The following is a 15014-nucleotide window of genomic DNA, read 5'->3' on the forward strand; positions in this document are numbered from 1 at the left end:
TAAAATCAAATAAATCCAGAGATATATTTTGATGCTGATACTTGTTGTTTTACTCCATTTTAAATGCAGGACTTTTACTTGTAACAGTATTTTTCCACTGTAGTGCTGCTAATTGTACTTAGATAAAAGATCGGACTACCTCTTCCATCACTGCCCACTTATAATTTAAATAAATGTAAATAAATATAACCTTAAGTTAGCTCAGGCAGCCGTTTCCAAAGGATGGCATGTTCACATCCAGCATGGTCCACGGTATGGAGCATGGCAGCTGGAGAGGTGCCGGTTCTCCTCCTGGGAACTGCCAAGGTGCCCTTGAGCAAGACACAGAACCTCTAATTACTTTCAGGCTACATGGTTGCCTATCACTGCATCATCTTTCCACGTTTGCATGTCTATAAGTATTTGGTGTGTGCGTGGTTGTATTTTGGGCCTATATGTGTATGAATTCCCCCATTGAGAGATCAATAAAGTTGATGTTTTTCTTCACATAAGTAACAATAAGGACTCCCCTCACAGCATGTTTCTGCAAATGCAAATTTACATGTGTAATATAATAAAAGGAACGCCTACTGTGCGTAAGCATTGCAATGCTGTCCACTACAACAAATACTGTTTTTTTTTATTTTTGCAGTGGTGGAGAAAGTGTTTACATCCTTTGCTTTAATGCCACGCTGTGAAAATATGACTTTATACACACTCTTATGTTTCAACAACAGCAAAATAGCAATTATTTTTGTAAAGTGAACTGAGAATTTTATCATTCAGTAAATTGGCATTTTATACCCACAGGAATGTTCTATAAATCTAGAGTACAGGATTTGTATCAAAAGTCCTAAAACTTCTAGAGCGGTATTCAACCCTTTTGACAAATGAACAAAAACAGGATGTTAAGGAAACAATAGATTTGTGCTTAGGTAGTAGTTTAAGTGCTGTAAAGGAAATTGTAAAATTCTACTGTGGACATTAATTGGATAATGACCTAATATAACCAGAGATATTAAAAGTATATTAGAGTAATTTTAGAGTAGATTTATCTCTAATCTAAGCCACCATCTCTGACCTCAGCTCTAAACCTATGCTTGCCTATAGATTTGACATTATTATCTACCTATATATTTGTGTAGCAGGCGGAAGTGAGGTAAAATGTTGTTAGAAAGCCAGGCCTGGGGTTTGGGCCCTGGATTAGTGTTTCACCCTGAGGGATTAGAAACAGGGTGCATTGACAAAACACTGGCATGTAACATCTATATGTTGCTTCCTGTCTCAGTCTATACATGGACTCAGAGAGCAGCCATGTGGAGTGCTGATGGCCTCCCATACATCATCAGGAATACGCATGTTGTCTGTTTAAAGGCTCGTGCAAACACATGACCCATTAATCCAATCATTATCATATTTAGCATAGGCACTCACCCACAATGAAGCTTCACAGCACATAACAGACACGTAAGTAAAGTTACAGATACTGTATACTGTACTGTACGCCTTTTTTTTTCAGCTGCCTACACACAACGGATCATCTGTTCCATCTATCTGATTTATATCTGACATAGGTTTAATGTTGGATGCCCTTCCTGACACAACCTTCCCCATTTATCTGAGCTTAGGACTGGCACGTACTGCACTGGCATGTGCATACCCAGTGGCTGGGTTACATGCATGCACATACAGAAGTAAGTTATTTTTACCTGAACTCAAAGGAACATTTTTGCATATTGGGAGGTTCTTGCCAATTGTTAAATACATAAGATTGATACGACTCTCATGTCTATACTGGAGTCTTGTCGTGACTGTGAGGTTTCCAGGCAGGAAGTTGCTGCACTTGGCCAAGAAAAAGTCTGGCACATACATTTTTACACTTCAATTTTTGTTTTGTATGAGTTAATTCCAGAAAGTAAACTGTGTTAATTATTAAGCTTTAGCGGTGCTGCAGAATTTGTTACCTTTGGACAGAACCAAGCCAGTTGTTTCCCCCTGTTTCCAGTCTTTGTGCAAAGCTAACCGACTTCTGGCTGTCGCTCTTTACTCTACAAACTTCTTATCTGAATATTAGCAAGAAAGTAAATACGTGTGTTTTCCCAAATTCTGATCTATTCCCTCGAGCACTCTTGATGAGGAAGACATGAATAACATGGAGTAGTAGTAAAACTAAAGAGAGGATGGGGTTAAATGTGTTGAGGTGTGTAACAGACCTATCTGACTTTGGTTCGATTGTGCTTGCTGAGTCATTGACCTCAACCAAGCAAACAGCACTTTGCAGTCATATATATATATAATATAATATAGGTTTTATTGCGCTATTGAGGGCTGCATCAGTGTAGGCAAAAAAATAATCTTTTGGTCAAGATCATAACTAGATTTTCATACAATATGTTTTAAGGGATCTGAAGGTCCTTTCTGAAATAACTGAGTAAAGTAAAACAGGAAATTGACAATGACTCATCAGTCATGCACAAATGTTTTTGCACAAACATGAAGAATAACGTTAGCTTCAGAGAAAAGAGAACTGTTCAGTAGATTGTGTTTCTGTTAATCATCTCAGCACATCTGCCACATGACTACATCAGGTAACCTTACTGAAGGCCACAATCACAATGCAATTCTCCCCGTGTGTAGGTCAAAGCTGGTTTTATTGCCATTTTATTGGTAATGGAGCTCATCTGAGAGCAGCACATCAAGGATGTGCAGTATGTTTTACTGTTGCTGATACGGAGATCTGAGGCATTTTTATTGGTGTTTACTTGGAAAAGCAAAATGTGACCAGGAAGACTAGTGTGACTCATATGCAGCTTTTCCCCAGAAACACAATTGGCCAAGGGTTGACCCTATTCAAGGTCAAATAAATAAGAAAATCCTTACAGGGATAAAGTACATTTTATTAACGTCAGTGTCTGGCAGAATGAGGTCATCATTTAAATAACACACCCTGAGTGAGTAAAGTTGACAGAAAATAACAAAACTCCTCCAAGTCTGGCAAATATTTCTGTAAGAATGATGACTCATTTGTTTTGGCTTTGACTGTAGCAAAGAATCTATACCAAGTTCCTGCATCGCTCAAGGTGTTTAAACAGCCCACAGAACGAATGTCTGGCACAGAACTTTACGTTTACTTGATTACAGCAGACATATAGGTGGTGATTTAGCGCAGTTATACAAGTTCACACATGTGCAAACCATTAGCCTGAGATGTTGGCTCCAACAATGTCATCAACATAAGAGTTACGGTCAGAGAAAACAAAGTGGACTGAATATAAATCAGGGCTCCCATGTACCAGGAGATCAAAAGGAAAGCTGGACGATAACTAAAGGAAAAAACAAGCTTGGAAACACACACATTCACACACCTGCAACATTAAATAACCCCGACAGCTTTCCATCCTGTATCCTGTAGTGTTGGTACACTATGGTGTTTTCCTCAAAATAACTTACAATGCACTGTTTACGTAATGAAATATGACATTATTACATAATTTTGATAAAAATGCTATACTTGTGTATTGGAAGTGGAGGAATTATTTTATTATGACCCACAGGCTCGTGTAAAAGCACTGCTGTAGTTTGAAAAGTGAAAAGTGAAGTAAATATAAAAGTAAATATTCAGAAAATAGTGTGAAATGTTGTCACTGTGCCTAGAGGCCAAGCTCAGAAGCCATCGGCTATGTAGATATCTATTTATTGCAGTGCTGTAGTCAAGACCACCATAACCAAGACCTGGTCATAACAAAGACCAGATGTAGGGATCCAAGACGAGAAGGAATCAAGACCAAGAACCAGTCAAGACAAGATGAGTCAAGACCAAGACCAGACGTTATGCATAGATAGTTAATATGTACAGCTAGTATACAAATCTCTTTGGGTGAAGACGTGGTTCCAGAAGTCTCAGTAAGCATTACATTACATTTTCTGTTTTCTGTGACAAATATTTCAAATATATATTAGAAGTGAGTCAAGTAATTTGTTGCATTTGTAGCAGGACGTTTTGCATCCAATCACAGTAACAATGTTAATAAATAAAGAGACAATAGACAGGCAATTTAGATTTAGTGATATACCCACAGTTGTGGTCTTGAAATAAAATCCTCTTTGTCTGAGACCGAGCCCAAGAAAAAATGCAATCAATTCCAAGACCGATACTTTGAAAATGTGGTCTTGATCAATTTCAAGTACTACAGCACTGGTTTATAGACATTGCCCAAACCCCAAAGTGACTCACAATGTTTATTTTGTCCAACCAACATCCCAAACCTCAAAATTATTCAAAATAAATCAAAACCATTAAAAGGAAAAGCAGCAAATGCTCAACTCAAATGCAAAGCATAACTATTTCCTATTATTAGTTATTCTTTAGTGCAAAAATCTGTACAATTACAGGAGTGACTAAAGCTGTCAGATAAATGTATTGGTGTAAAATGTACCACATTTCACTCTGAGATAAAGCTGAAGGTGAAAGTGGCATGAAAGTAGTACATTTTTTCAAATTTATACTTATGTGCTATTTGTATTCATGCATTTTACTGACTTGCTAAGCAGTAGCCTCTCTTCTTTAATTCCTGTCAGTAAATCATTTGTCTACTGACCAGTTGACACTTGCATCCAACACTTGTTTGTCCCGGGGACTGAAAAACAGTGTACTCTTTGCCAAGGTCAATGCTCCAAACGCAGCTGGCTGGAATCCCCCAGACCGTGTAGCACAGACTAGTGCAGCTCTGCACGTATACACATCTCCTCCTCCTTTCTATCTGTCTCTCTTTCCTCTCTTCTGTTGACGCCACGGGAATCAAGCAGAGAGGATTAACAGAAGAGTTAAGAGGCAGTTGAGGCCTATATGCAGACTTTGCTTGATTTGTCTTTTGCTGTGCAGTGGTTTAAGAACATTTTACACATTTGCTCTTGTTTATTTAACTACTGTATATTTTGTGTGTTTTCACTGTTTTTCACTGTTATTCTATGTGCATATGTTCTATAAGTAGACATGAAGGATTAGGATTGTGACTGTGCATTTAACACGCTGGCAAGAGTAAGAGCGTGCTGCGACGACAACACAAATGACAAATCTCATGCCAGTAAGATGACCACTTTAAAAATAGACAACAGCACTTGGATGTCATAGAGAGCCTGTTTTGTTTTTTTTTTGGTCCAAGAAGAAGCAAACAGCAAAAAAAAGGGCAGGGTTTGAGCCAGTAATGGTATGATGATAGCCTCAAAAATTCAGTAGATAAGGTAAGATGGGAATTTGAGGTATAAAAGCTTTGCACACTTTGCTTTTGCAACAGTTTCAATCTATAGAAAGATATAATCATGTCCAAATCAATAAAGGAAGCAAAATTAGACTGAAAACAATGCTTCATGGTGACAAAGCCAAGTCATACAGACCTGCATACTGCACAACAATAAAGAGAGAAAGTTAGGAGGAAAGGGTTTGTTGAGTAAAACTGAGGAAATGAGAGCAAAGGGAAAAGAAGTGAGTGATAGCAGCGAGGACAGGGAGAGATACGAGTTAGTGAAGTGGTAAGGCAGGGAAATTCGAGGATCAACTGTGCTGCTGGCCTTCCTTAAAATAGCTCACAGAGATATATAGAGGAATTTTCTGTCTGCGGTTAAAATGCCTAAACAGTTGTGTCCTTACTGCACTTTGTTATAGCATCAAAACTGACCCAGTATCAGCACATTCTTATAAAATCCCAACGTAGATTTAAGTTTAACTCTTTAAAATGTGATTGCATCTGTTTGAATACTGTATAATACACCATATGCATCAACATCTGTATTACTTAGTCACTTAAATATCATCATGCACTGTGCAAGTGCATTACTATAGTTTACAGTCTTCGCTGGTGCCTTGTTGTGTAGACATTTTATATTGGTTATCATATATTGGTATACTGGTTTGCACACTTTTAATTACTTGTTCATGAAAGTTACACTGTGCATTCATGTACTCTGGTTACCTTATTTCAGCTCCTCTTTGTGGATCATTATATGATTTCAATTTGTCCAATTAACTATGTTGCTGAATTTGTGCAATGCTATATGTACTGCTCGTTTTCATTCACTTGTTGGACAAACTTTAAGCTCCCGATGAAACAGAGAGCAGAGTGCCATTTGTTTCCGCCCATTAACGTGTTTTCTGTGAAAAAAGTGCCAGATGGGGATATTGATTGGCGTTTACAGCAGTCAATAGTGCGTGTGCATTACATCCTCACCACTATGCATTGCAGGTAGTGCTACGAGCAAGTCTACTTTTCAGTAAACACAGCCAGACTTGAGAATGAACACAACTTTCAGTGCTAGCCATATAGTAAGGCAATATAGTAACCTGCTGAGGTGGTTTTCTTGTCGGCCTATTATTGGCTCATTCGGGGGTTGAGACAGGTTGAGACAAAAAACATTTCATCGGATGCAAAATTGGTATACACCCCTGAGTGCAGGATGAGTCTTCAGCAACTTTTATCATTTCTCAAGAAATGACAAGCTCTAAAATACTATGAAGAATACAAAATATCTAGTAAAATGACTTATTTGTCATTTTACTAGATGTAAATGTTAATTTTGACTTCATGACTTTAAAGAATGACTTTAATTGGTAACACACAAATTAACTGAGATTTGTAAAATCAAGTTAAAAAAATTTAATTTAACGCAACTGAAATTGTTTTGAAAAAACCTATGTCTTGCCATGTGATGTAATATTTTAAGTTGGTCCAACAAATCCAACTCTTGGTCCAACTTTTTTTTTATTGTATAAATGCAAAGTCCAGCTTGAAGCAGATACAGACACACATCTCAGCTTATTCTGCTGCCAATTATACAAATATCTTTAATTTCATTAAGGGTTGAGAAAAAGATAGATGACATCACCCTTTTTAATAGAGAAAGACGGTCTGACAGGACTAAAAAAAAGTGCTGATCCTTCCAAACGCTGACACACTGGTGAGATTCCTATGACCTGTTTTACTGCTGACATTCAGAACATTGCCTCTAAACACATCGAACAAAGTCAAGTTAAAGAGATACACTGTTGAACCTACACTGCCACATGTTGACTCACGTTCACTCCCCACACACCACACGCACTAACACACACACACACATACACAGAGCCCTTGACTTTATCAGGAAATTGTCCTGGACAGCATCCTGGGAAGCCTGGACCACACCCAGTAAACCTGTGTGTGTGTGTGTGTGTGTGTGTGTGTGTGTGTGTGTGTGTGTGTGTGTGCGTGCATGTGTGTATTACAGTAATCTTATCACAGTGATACAATACAAACAAATACTTTGGACGTACTATAAAAAAGCATAGTTTCTTTCTCATGTTACTTAAATAAACATATGTTTGAAAAATGTTAATGATCCTTGCAGATAATAAGGAGAAACACTTTTCAGTGAAAGATCTGATAAATAGTTTGTTTACTTGTTTGACCTCACATGTGTCAGGATTTGGAGTGAACCAGCCCTTGTAGTAAATGGAACATATGTTGATATACTGAAGGCTCTACATATATTTTTTATTATTGTTTAAGAATATATACAGATTACAATGACTGTTACGTCATCTATTGTTTATATTTTTGCATACATATTGTTTGCATAATGAAGCACCTATATAAATACAGCAACATGAGTCTGCACTATTGAAGAGGACGTCTCCTTTTCAGGATGATAACCATGTAACAAACTAATATGCTGGATATGTGCGAGTGTGTAAATGTGTGCATGTGTGCGTGTTTGTGTGTGTGTGTGTGTACAAACATCACTCTCCCATTGTGTTGGGGACAGTCGCGTGAGAGCGACCAGAGGGTCAGCTGCGCATCACATCAAAGATTTGGCTGTCTGTAAAAGACCTCACTGTCAACACACACACACATGCACAAACACACACACACACACACATATTCACATACAAATACAAACTCCCATCTGAGGCTCCTGTGCAGCTCCTCACACTGAACAATCATCTATGACAGGCGTGGTCATTGTGGGGTCCCAGCGGGAAGAAAAAAGACAAAAGAGCCGCAGGAAAGAGGCCGAACACTCATCCTCACTGAGGACACAGATCTCTCCCTCACAAACACACACACACACAAACACACAATCCTATGCACACAGTTTTATACAGATTAGGTGTGTGTGTTTGTGTATTTGACATGATCTGCAGAGAAAGGAGGAGCGTAACAGCTGTGAGTGTGTTTAAGTGCTGTAAATTTTATGCAGAAGAAGGTTAAGCATGTTTTTTTATTTATTCAAATCTAATTTGCCAAAAAGTATTATCTGTCAAAGGTTGAAACAAGTCAGATTTTTTTTTAATACTCCAAAAACAAAAATCTGGATTTACAACCACAGCTGGAGCTCTCTCTGAAGCTTGATGATCTTCCAAAATTCATCTATTATAATAATGATTTGTAACATCTGAGTTTGGGTAGAAATGAACACAGGCCCTATTTAATCAATCTTGATCCAAGTCAATGTTAGTCTGCTTTCTTCCATGTTATATTTCTTTAATCTGTCCAAAAATGTGCACACAAAAATCCAGTACCAGTGTTTTTTTTTTCTTTTTTTGTGAAAGTTTCCACTCTATGACAAGACAATTTAAACATTATAATCAGACTTACATGTGCTCTAATTTATGTTTGTCCCCCCCCTCTGAATACTGAATATTGGAATATTTAAATATCTTTATTATATTTATTTCTGTTGGGATTAAAATAAATAAATAAATATAACATAGGCATAGCATTGCGCTCTTGCGCCATCGTGTGGCAAAACATTGCAATCGCACGATACTGTTTTTTTTTTTTTTTTTAATATTTAGTGCTTAAACCTCGATTTAAAAATGAAAAGAAAACTCAATTGTAGTTTAAAATAACCCTAATTATGCTTTTCTGTAACCCTGCTGTGTGTGTTTGTCGTCAGTCGCATGGCGGCGCTGCATTTCTTCCTCTTACCTCGTCGCGTCTTCCGGGCTGTCGTCGACCAGGTGAGGGTTCACAGGGCATGCGGAGGTCGTGTTTTGCTTTCAGCTCCCACTTTAGCTGCCACTCGTGATGTGATGGCTTTCCTGAGTTGGTTCATGAGAAGGCAGCTGTCGCCGGCCTTGTCCCACTTCGCCCGGACAGTGAAGCTAGTCCGGCCTCCGTGCGCCGGAGCTCCGCTGAGGAGGCTGCACGGTTCGGCGCGGCTGCGGGTCGCAGAGAAGGGGGGACCGTGGGGGAAGACCCGGGGGCCGGAGCAGCAGTACCAGCTCACAGACCTCGACAAGGCGGACGCTTTGGTAGGTTCAGTCCGGGAGGAGATAACTGTACAGTGAGCTTTTGTATACCAGCTGTGAAATCTGCTTTTGCTTTCGTTTCCTCCTGTGCTAAAACTCATCATAAACCCACAATGAAACCAACAAAACAAACATTGCTGATTAAATTAGAGGTTGATAATAGTATTTTCTATTTCTTGCAGATGCTGAGAAAGTCCCATGAGACAGGTAACCTGACTAAATCCATGTTGGAAATAAAACTTTACCTGAGTAACAGATCAGCCTTTTCTGGGATGAAAGTTTGTTATCTTTGTAGACACATCCCAGTTATTGATGATATAGATGAATGTTGTTGTTATTTTCCGGTTTCCCAAGAGAAATATTGTCTTGATTAAGGGAACCAAAACCAAATATCACAATAAAAACAAATTTAAGGTCCCATATTGTAGAAAATTAGACTTCATTTTGTTATTATTTGCAGATCTAGGTGCTGTATAACTACCGTGAAAGTATCAAAATGCTCAATTCATGGAGAAATGCAGTTTATAAACTGCGCCTTTTTAAACGAATGTTCAGGACTTGTCACGACTGTACAGTCACCACCCTTAGATCAAATGAGGCGCTGTGGCGAATCGCTGCAGGGTTGTGCAGCAGTGTGGTGGTGGTGCTCGCTCACTCTCCTTCACTCTCTGTGTCACTCAACCACTGAGCGCTCTTCCTCTCTCAAACCAATATTTTGCATTGTAACCGGCGAGCCAGATACAGATTTAGAAGCTGTGTGCGTGAAATAAACAAAGCCAAACACAAAAGGTAGAGTATCAGAGTTTTAGTCCATGAACTTTACCTGTACAGCACTTTGTTTATGTGGTATTTCAGGCTGACTGTGTCAGCTTCACTGGTCTGATCGTCTCATTGGCAGCCATAGTGTGACCTCAGCGTTGCGTTTCCCTAAACGTTGAAATAAATCTAAATCTTTGCTGGATTTAGTCTGAATCTAGCCTTAGGCATGCCCCCAGCATGATGGTTTTAATATTCAAACCCACAAATAGGTCTTCTCATTGATATCAAAACTTCAAATAAAACACCATAAAGTGTAGAATATGGGACCTCTTAAATAGGAACATGTGCCAACGTTGACCTGAAATAAAAACAACCAAGCAAGTGAGCAGGCGTTTTTATCTTTGACAGCTGGTGGAAATGCCTCATTAGATGAGTGCAGACCGGAATTGAAGGTTTTTAAGTATGTATTTAATTATAGAGACATTTATCATTTAACAATGACGATGTAACACGACAATAACAGTGCAATAAAATTAAAATTCATTCACTGTTTATTAAAAACAAAAAACAGGGCTGTGTATTATGGTTAAAATGTTTTCCCTGCTTGTTGATGGATGCAAAATCACAGCAGCATCAACAGTTTCCATGGTTCCCTGAAACCTTCGTGCAAGAATAAAAACTAAATAATTAAAAAACATTCACACGTTTAAGCCTCTCTCTCTCTCTCTATTTTTATTTTGTCATCTGTGACCTTCTGTAAAACCTGCTTCTTCTCATTATAAAAATTCTCATTGTCGTAACATTAATTAACCTTGATCCGTCTCTCAAACTACACCATGTTGGGTCCTTGAATTAGATTGTTGACGTGTGTGAACCTTGCATCACTTTTTTTTCCTTCTTTTTTTAAAATCGCAGTTTGATTTGAATGATTGATTCTGTAAACGGTAATATGGTTTGGTCATACAGTTACAGTACGTTTGCAATGAAGGTTGATAAATGATGAAAATAAATGTACTGCTCTTGCAAGGAGCACAGATGTCAGAGGGCAAAACTTTAGTACTATCTAACATTTCAATGACCGTCCAGTAGTGAGAACATTTAGTGGAGAGAATGACTGAGCTGTTTGTTGACTTGACAGGCTTTTAGTCTGTCACATTGAGGGGTGGTGACACTGGTTCGGAACTTCATTTGGTATAGCTCTGAGTAAGCAGCAGGGAGAGGGGGATATGGAGTGGGGTATAGTTATTACTCATCTGCTTTATTTTGACTAGTACATAGAGATTGGTGATATCACTTAAGCTCCTTAAGGTCCAATCAGCCTGAGTGAAAACACTCGTGCAGCTGTGCACAGCTTTTTACTGAAGGCTATCAATCAATCAAATGTACTTTTTGTTTGACCTGTAGTCCAACTACAGGAGGTTTTTTGTGTAAATACTGCAACCTTGACCTCAAGGTATTCATTTAGAGTTACTGTCCCAGAGGAAGATTTCCTTTCACAGACATTTGGATGTTTAAAGCTGTGTCCCTATGCTGGTTCTCAAACTGTGGTACATGTGCCACTGGTGGTACTTAACCTCCCTCTAATAGCACCTGGAGGAATAAAATAAGTTTTGCGTTTCCTGTAATTATGTTTCACTGTCAGTGCCATGATTAGTTACAAGCTAAAATGTGACAGTAAAATAGTATGCAGAGATAAGATGAATGCTTCAAGTTACAGCAATCGTGGCTCCAAATGAGAAATATTAGGAAACAGATCAGGACTATTCTTTTTCCACCCACTTCTGAGGTGGTATGTGGTGTAAAAGCTTTGAGAAACACTGTAGTACTACATACTAAATGTATATAGTTCATACTATTCTAATTGTCGTAGTATACTGTTTTTGCATTCATTTACATTCAGTCATTTAGCTGACGCTTTTATCCAAAGCTTACAGGGAGCAATTTGGGGCTCGGTATCTTGCCCAAGGACACTTCGACATGCAGACTGGAGGAATCAGGGATCGAACCACCGATCATCTGATTAGTGGACAATCCGCTCTACCTCCTTAACCACATATTAAAATATATACATTTTTTTAAATCAATGATGCAGTATGTTTGCCCACGGACATCAAACTGCAACCTTGGACCTCTACTGCCAATTAAACGTTACAAGATATGTCTGAATATGTCATCGTATTTTTTTCCCCCCTGCAGCTTGAGGATGATCTCCAGGGGGGGAAATTTAAATTATTTTCAGACGCAAAATTACTCTATGACACATATATATATATCTGTCAACATCTGCAATTTGTTTTAGTGCTTTTTTAGCTGTGAGGAGCTCTGTACTGTGTGTGTGTGTATATAATTATATTCAGTGTTTATAAAAGTCCAACTTACCAGAAAGTTCTGTTTAACACAACAATAATTATATTATCATATGCATGTAAACAGTGTGATTGATTCTGGCTTTCAGCACACATTTCTGGTCGGGCTGTAACACGTCAGCTGTTTATTTCTGGCTTTGTTTTGCAGGATTCCTCTCGTGGTTCAGAAACGGTCTGCTGGCGACTGGCATCGGAGTCATCGCATTTGTCCAGAGTGAAGTTGGACGAGAAGCAGGATATGGTACCGACTTAACTGTTTTATGTACAAACCACCAGCAAACTCGTAGCCAAAAAAAGCTCTATGGTAGTGCAATAACAAACAATAGCTTTAGTAACAAAAGTTTGCTTTTGTCCTAACTTTCTATATAACGAGTGGGTATAAGAAAAATGAAATAATAATAATAATAGCTTTGAAGTGGAGGAAAGTTCGAATTCTACTTAATGTATAGCCCCGTTCTTTTCGTCCTAAAATCAATCACTTTAGAGAACCTTGCAATAGATTTTATTTTTTGATTAACTTCTAAAATGAATAATTTCACAAGGATTTCTGCAATTGACAAAAATCATGAGCAAATAACAAGCCGAACCTCTTTGATATCTAGTTGTTACCAACGTGATGCCTGTCTGAAAATGCCAGTGTTAAATTTTTATTAAGCTAGACTTTCATTTAATCATGAACTATTCATTGTGTTTCATGCACATTAATGTGTGAAAAACCAACAGCTATGATACTAAATGAAGTCATGATTATGTCGTGTTATTTCTTACATGTAATACCTGTCTTGAAGATCAATCAAGGGCACGAGAGTGGAGATGAGGACTTCTATTTTATTCTCTTTTATTTTTTGCTTTGACTCAAGAGAACATATAGACCCAATCTGCCTCCATCTCAGATTTAATTGCAGCGAGCTATGAGGAAATCAATAGGATCTCTACAATAATACCGTGTCAATCTGTTTTCCCTCAGCTTTCTTTATCCTGGGAGGTGTGTGTGTGTCGTTTGGCGGCGCCTCATACATTGGCAGCCTGTTTGCCTTACGGAGGATGATGCTGCTGTCTGTGCCGGCACTGCTCATCCAGAGCGCCGCGGTGGGCACCGTCGCCCTCTTCTGGCTCTGCGCGATATCGCTCTACATCGGCCGTCTGGAGGTGGAGATCATCCACGAGGACGAGGAGGGAGAGGATGAGGAAGAGTGCAGGGAGTGCCGCGAGAGGCGTGAACATAGGGGTTACCGCGGCTCCCACGACAGCAGACATCAAGACAGTGAGGACAATGGCGGCAAGGGGCCAAATAAGTAGACATGCTGGATAGAGAGCAGAAAACGGTGTGTGTGATGGTTTGATTCAGGGCTTCCCCTTGTATGTGTGTGTGGGTGTGTGTGTGTGTGTCATTGTGTAAAGACTATTGTTAAGGTGAAGAACGACTTTTAGACCTTTTTGAAAAGCTGGTCTTAAAATGCTGAAAATTTGACTACATTCACTTCTGGTGAATAAATTAGATTTTTTTTTTTGTAAGATTTCTTATAATCAGACATATTCAAAGCTGCTTCACTTACATTGTCAGTCTGTCTGAACATTGTAATTATTATTATTATTTTTTTTTTACATCCTCACATTCACAGACACACTGCAAAGAACATCATATATTTGTTCACTTTAGCGTATGCAATAATTTTTGGTCTGTTTCCGTAGAGTTTCTCGACTCAGCTGTTATTGGATGCTGTTTGTTTTATCATCTTCTTCAGCATAATTAACTGTGATTGAATACTTGAAGTTTTCATTAAAGTCTTGAAATAAAACAAGTGACATGCTGTGAGGTCTAGAAAGAATCAACATCCTGTGTGCAGGTTTCAGGTTTCTATTTTCTTCTTCTTTTTTTTTATCGCAAATCAATGAGGGCTTAGAATATATATTTTTTACAGAGGTTCAAGTTACCCTGTGATCATGTTTTATTTTGTTCTGTAAAGACAATAGTTCAGTCAGTTTTTGTTTGTCATCATATTCTTTCTCAGACTTTTGGAAACAAAGTAGTATTTTTCACAGCTTTTTCTGTGGTTATATATTTTGCTCTGTATTGTTGATATACATGTACAGTACGTAATGTAACCATATACCATTTTACCTTTTGAGTGAACCTAACACTGTCCGGTGACCACTACAACTATTGTCTTAATGGATGTAAAGAACAGGTCATAGTATGGAGTTTATAATATCGAGGGATTCACCGTTTACTTTTGTTTGTGTTTGCACCACTTTCAATGCACCCTGCTGTACATACAGTAATAAAGCAAGAAGACATCTGTCCAGACTTCAGTGTGGACTTTTTTGTTTTTTTAAAATAGGTCGGTGGTCCCAAACCTGAGACCACAAATCAAGACCTTCCAAGAGGTCACAAAAAAGTTCTAATCCCCAAATGATAATATTTTTATCTGATATTAACAAGAGAAGTACTGGATGTTTGTACCTCTTCAGGTGTTGCAAGTTGCTTAATTTTAAAGAATGATAAGTTTAACTTAAATAGACTATTAATCTTTTTTTGGTAATTAGATTAAATCCAAATTTGTCAGGGAAGTTGTGCCACTAAACCTCAACTGAGGTGATTCTAACCTGATCTTAATTATTTC

The 15014-nt window shown here is 38.3% G+C and overlaps 1 protein-coding gene across 1 annotated transcript; it reads left to right on the plus strand.

Moving 5' to 3' along the window:
* Positions 1 to 1644: 1644 nt before the first annotated feature.
* tmem160 (transmembrane protein 160) lies at positions 1645 to 14698 on the plus strand. Its single transcript, XM_010729604.3, has 5 exons — positions 1645 to 1673; positions 8911 to 9268; positions 9448 to 9472; positions 12539 to 12631; positions 13358 to 14698. Exons 1-5 carry the CDS (start codon positions 1660 to 1662, stop codon positions 13687 to 13689), a joined length of 822 nt encoding a protein of 273 aa, XP_010727906.2. The 5' UTR covers positions 1645 to 1659; the 3' UTR covers positions 13690 to 14698.
* The last annotated feature ends 316 nt before the right edge of the window (positions 14699 to 15014 follow it).

This window comes from Larimichthys crocea, chromosome VII, assembly GCF_000972845.2.
Source record: "Larimichthys crocea isolate SSNF chromosome VII, L_crocea_2.0, whole genome shotgun sequence".
In the NCBI taxonomy this organism is placed as follows: Eukaryota; Metazoa; Chordata; class Actinopteri; family Sciaenidae; genus Larimichthys; species Larimichthys crocea.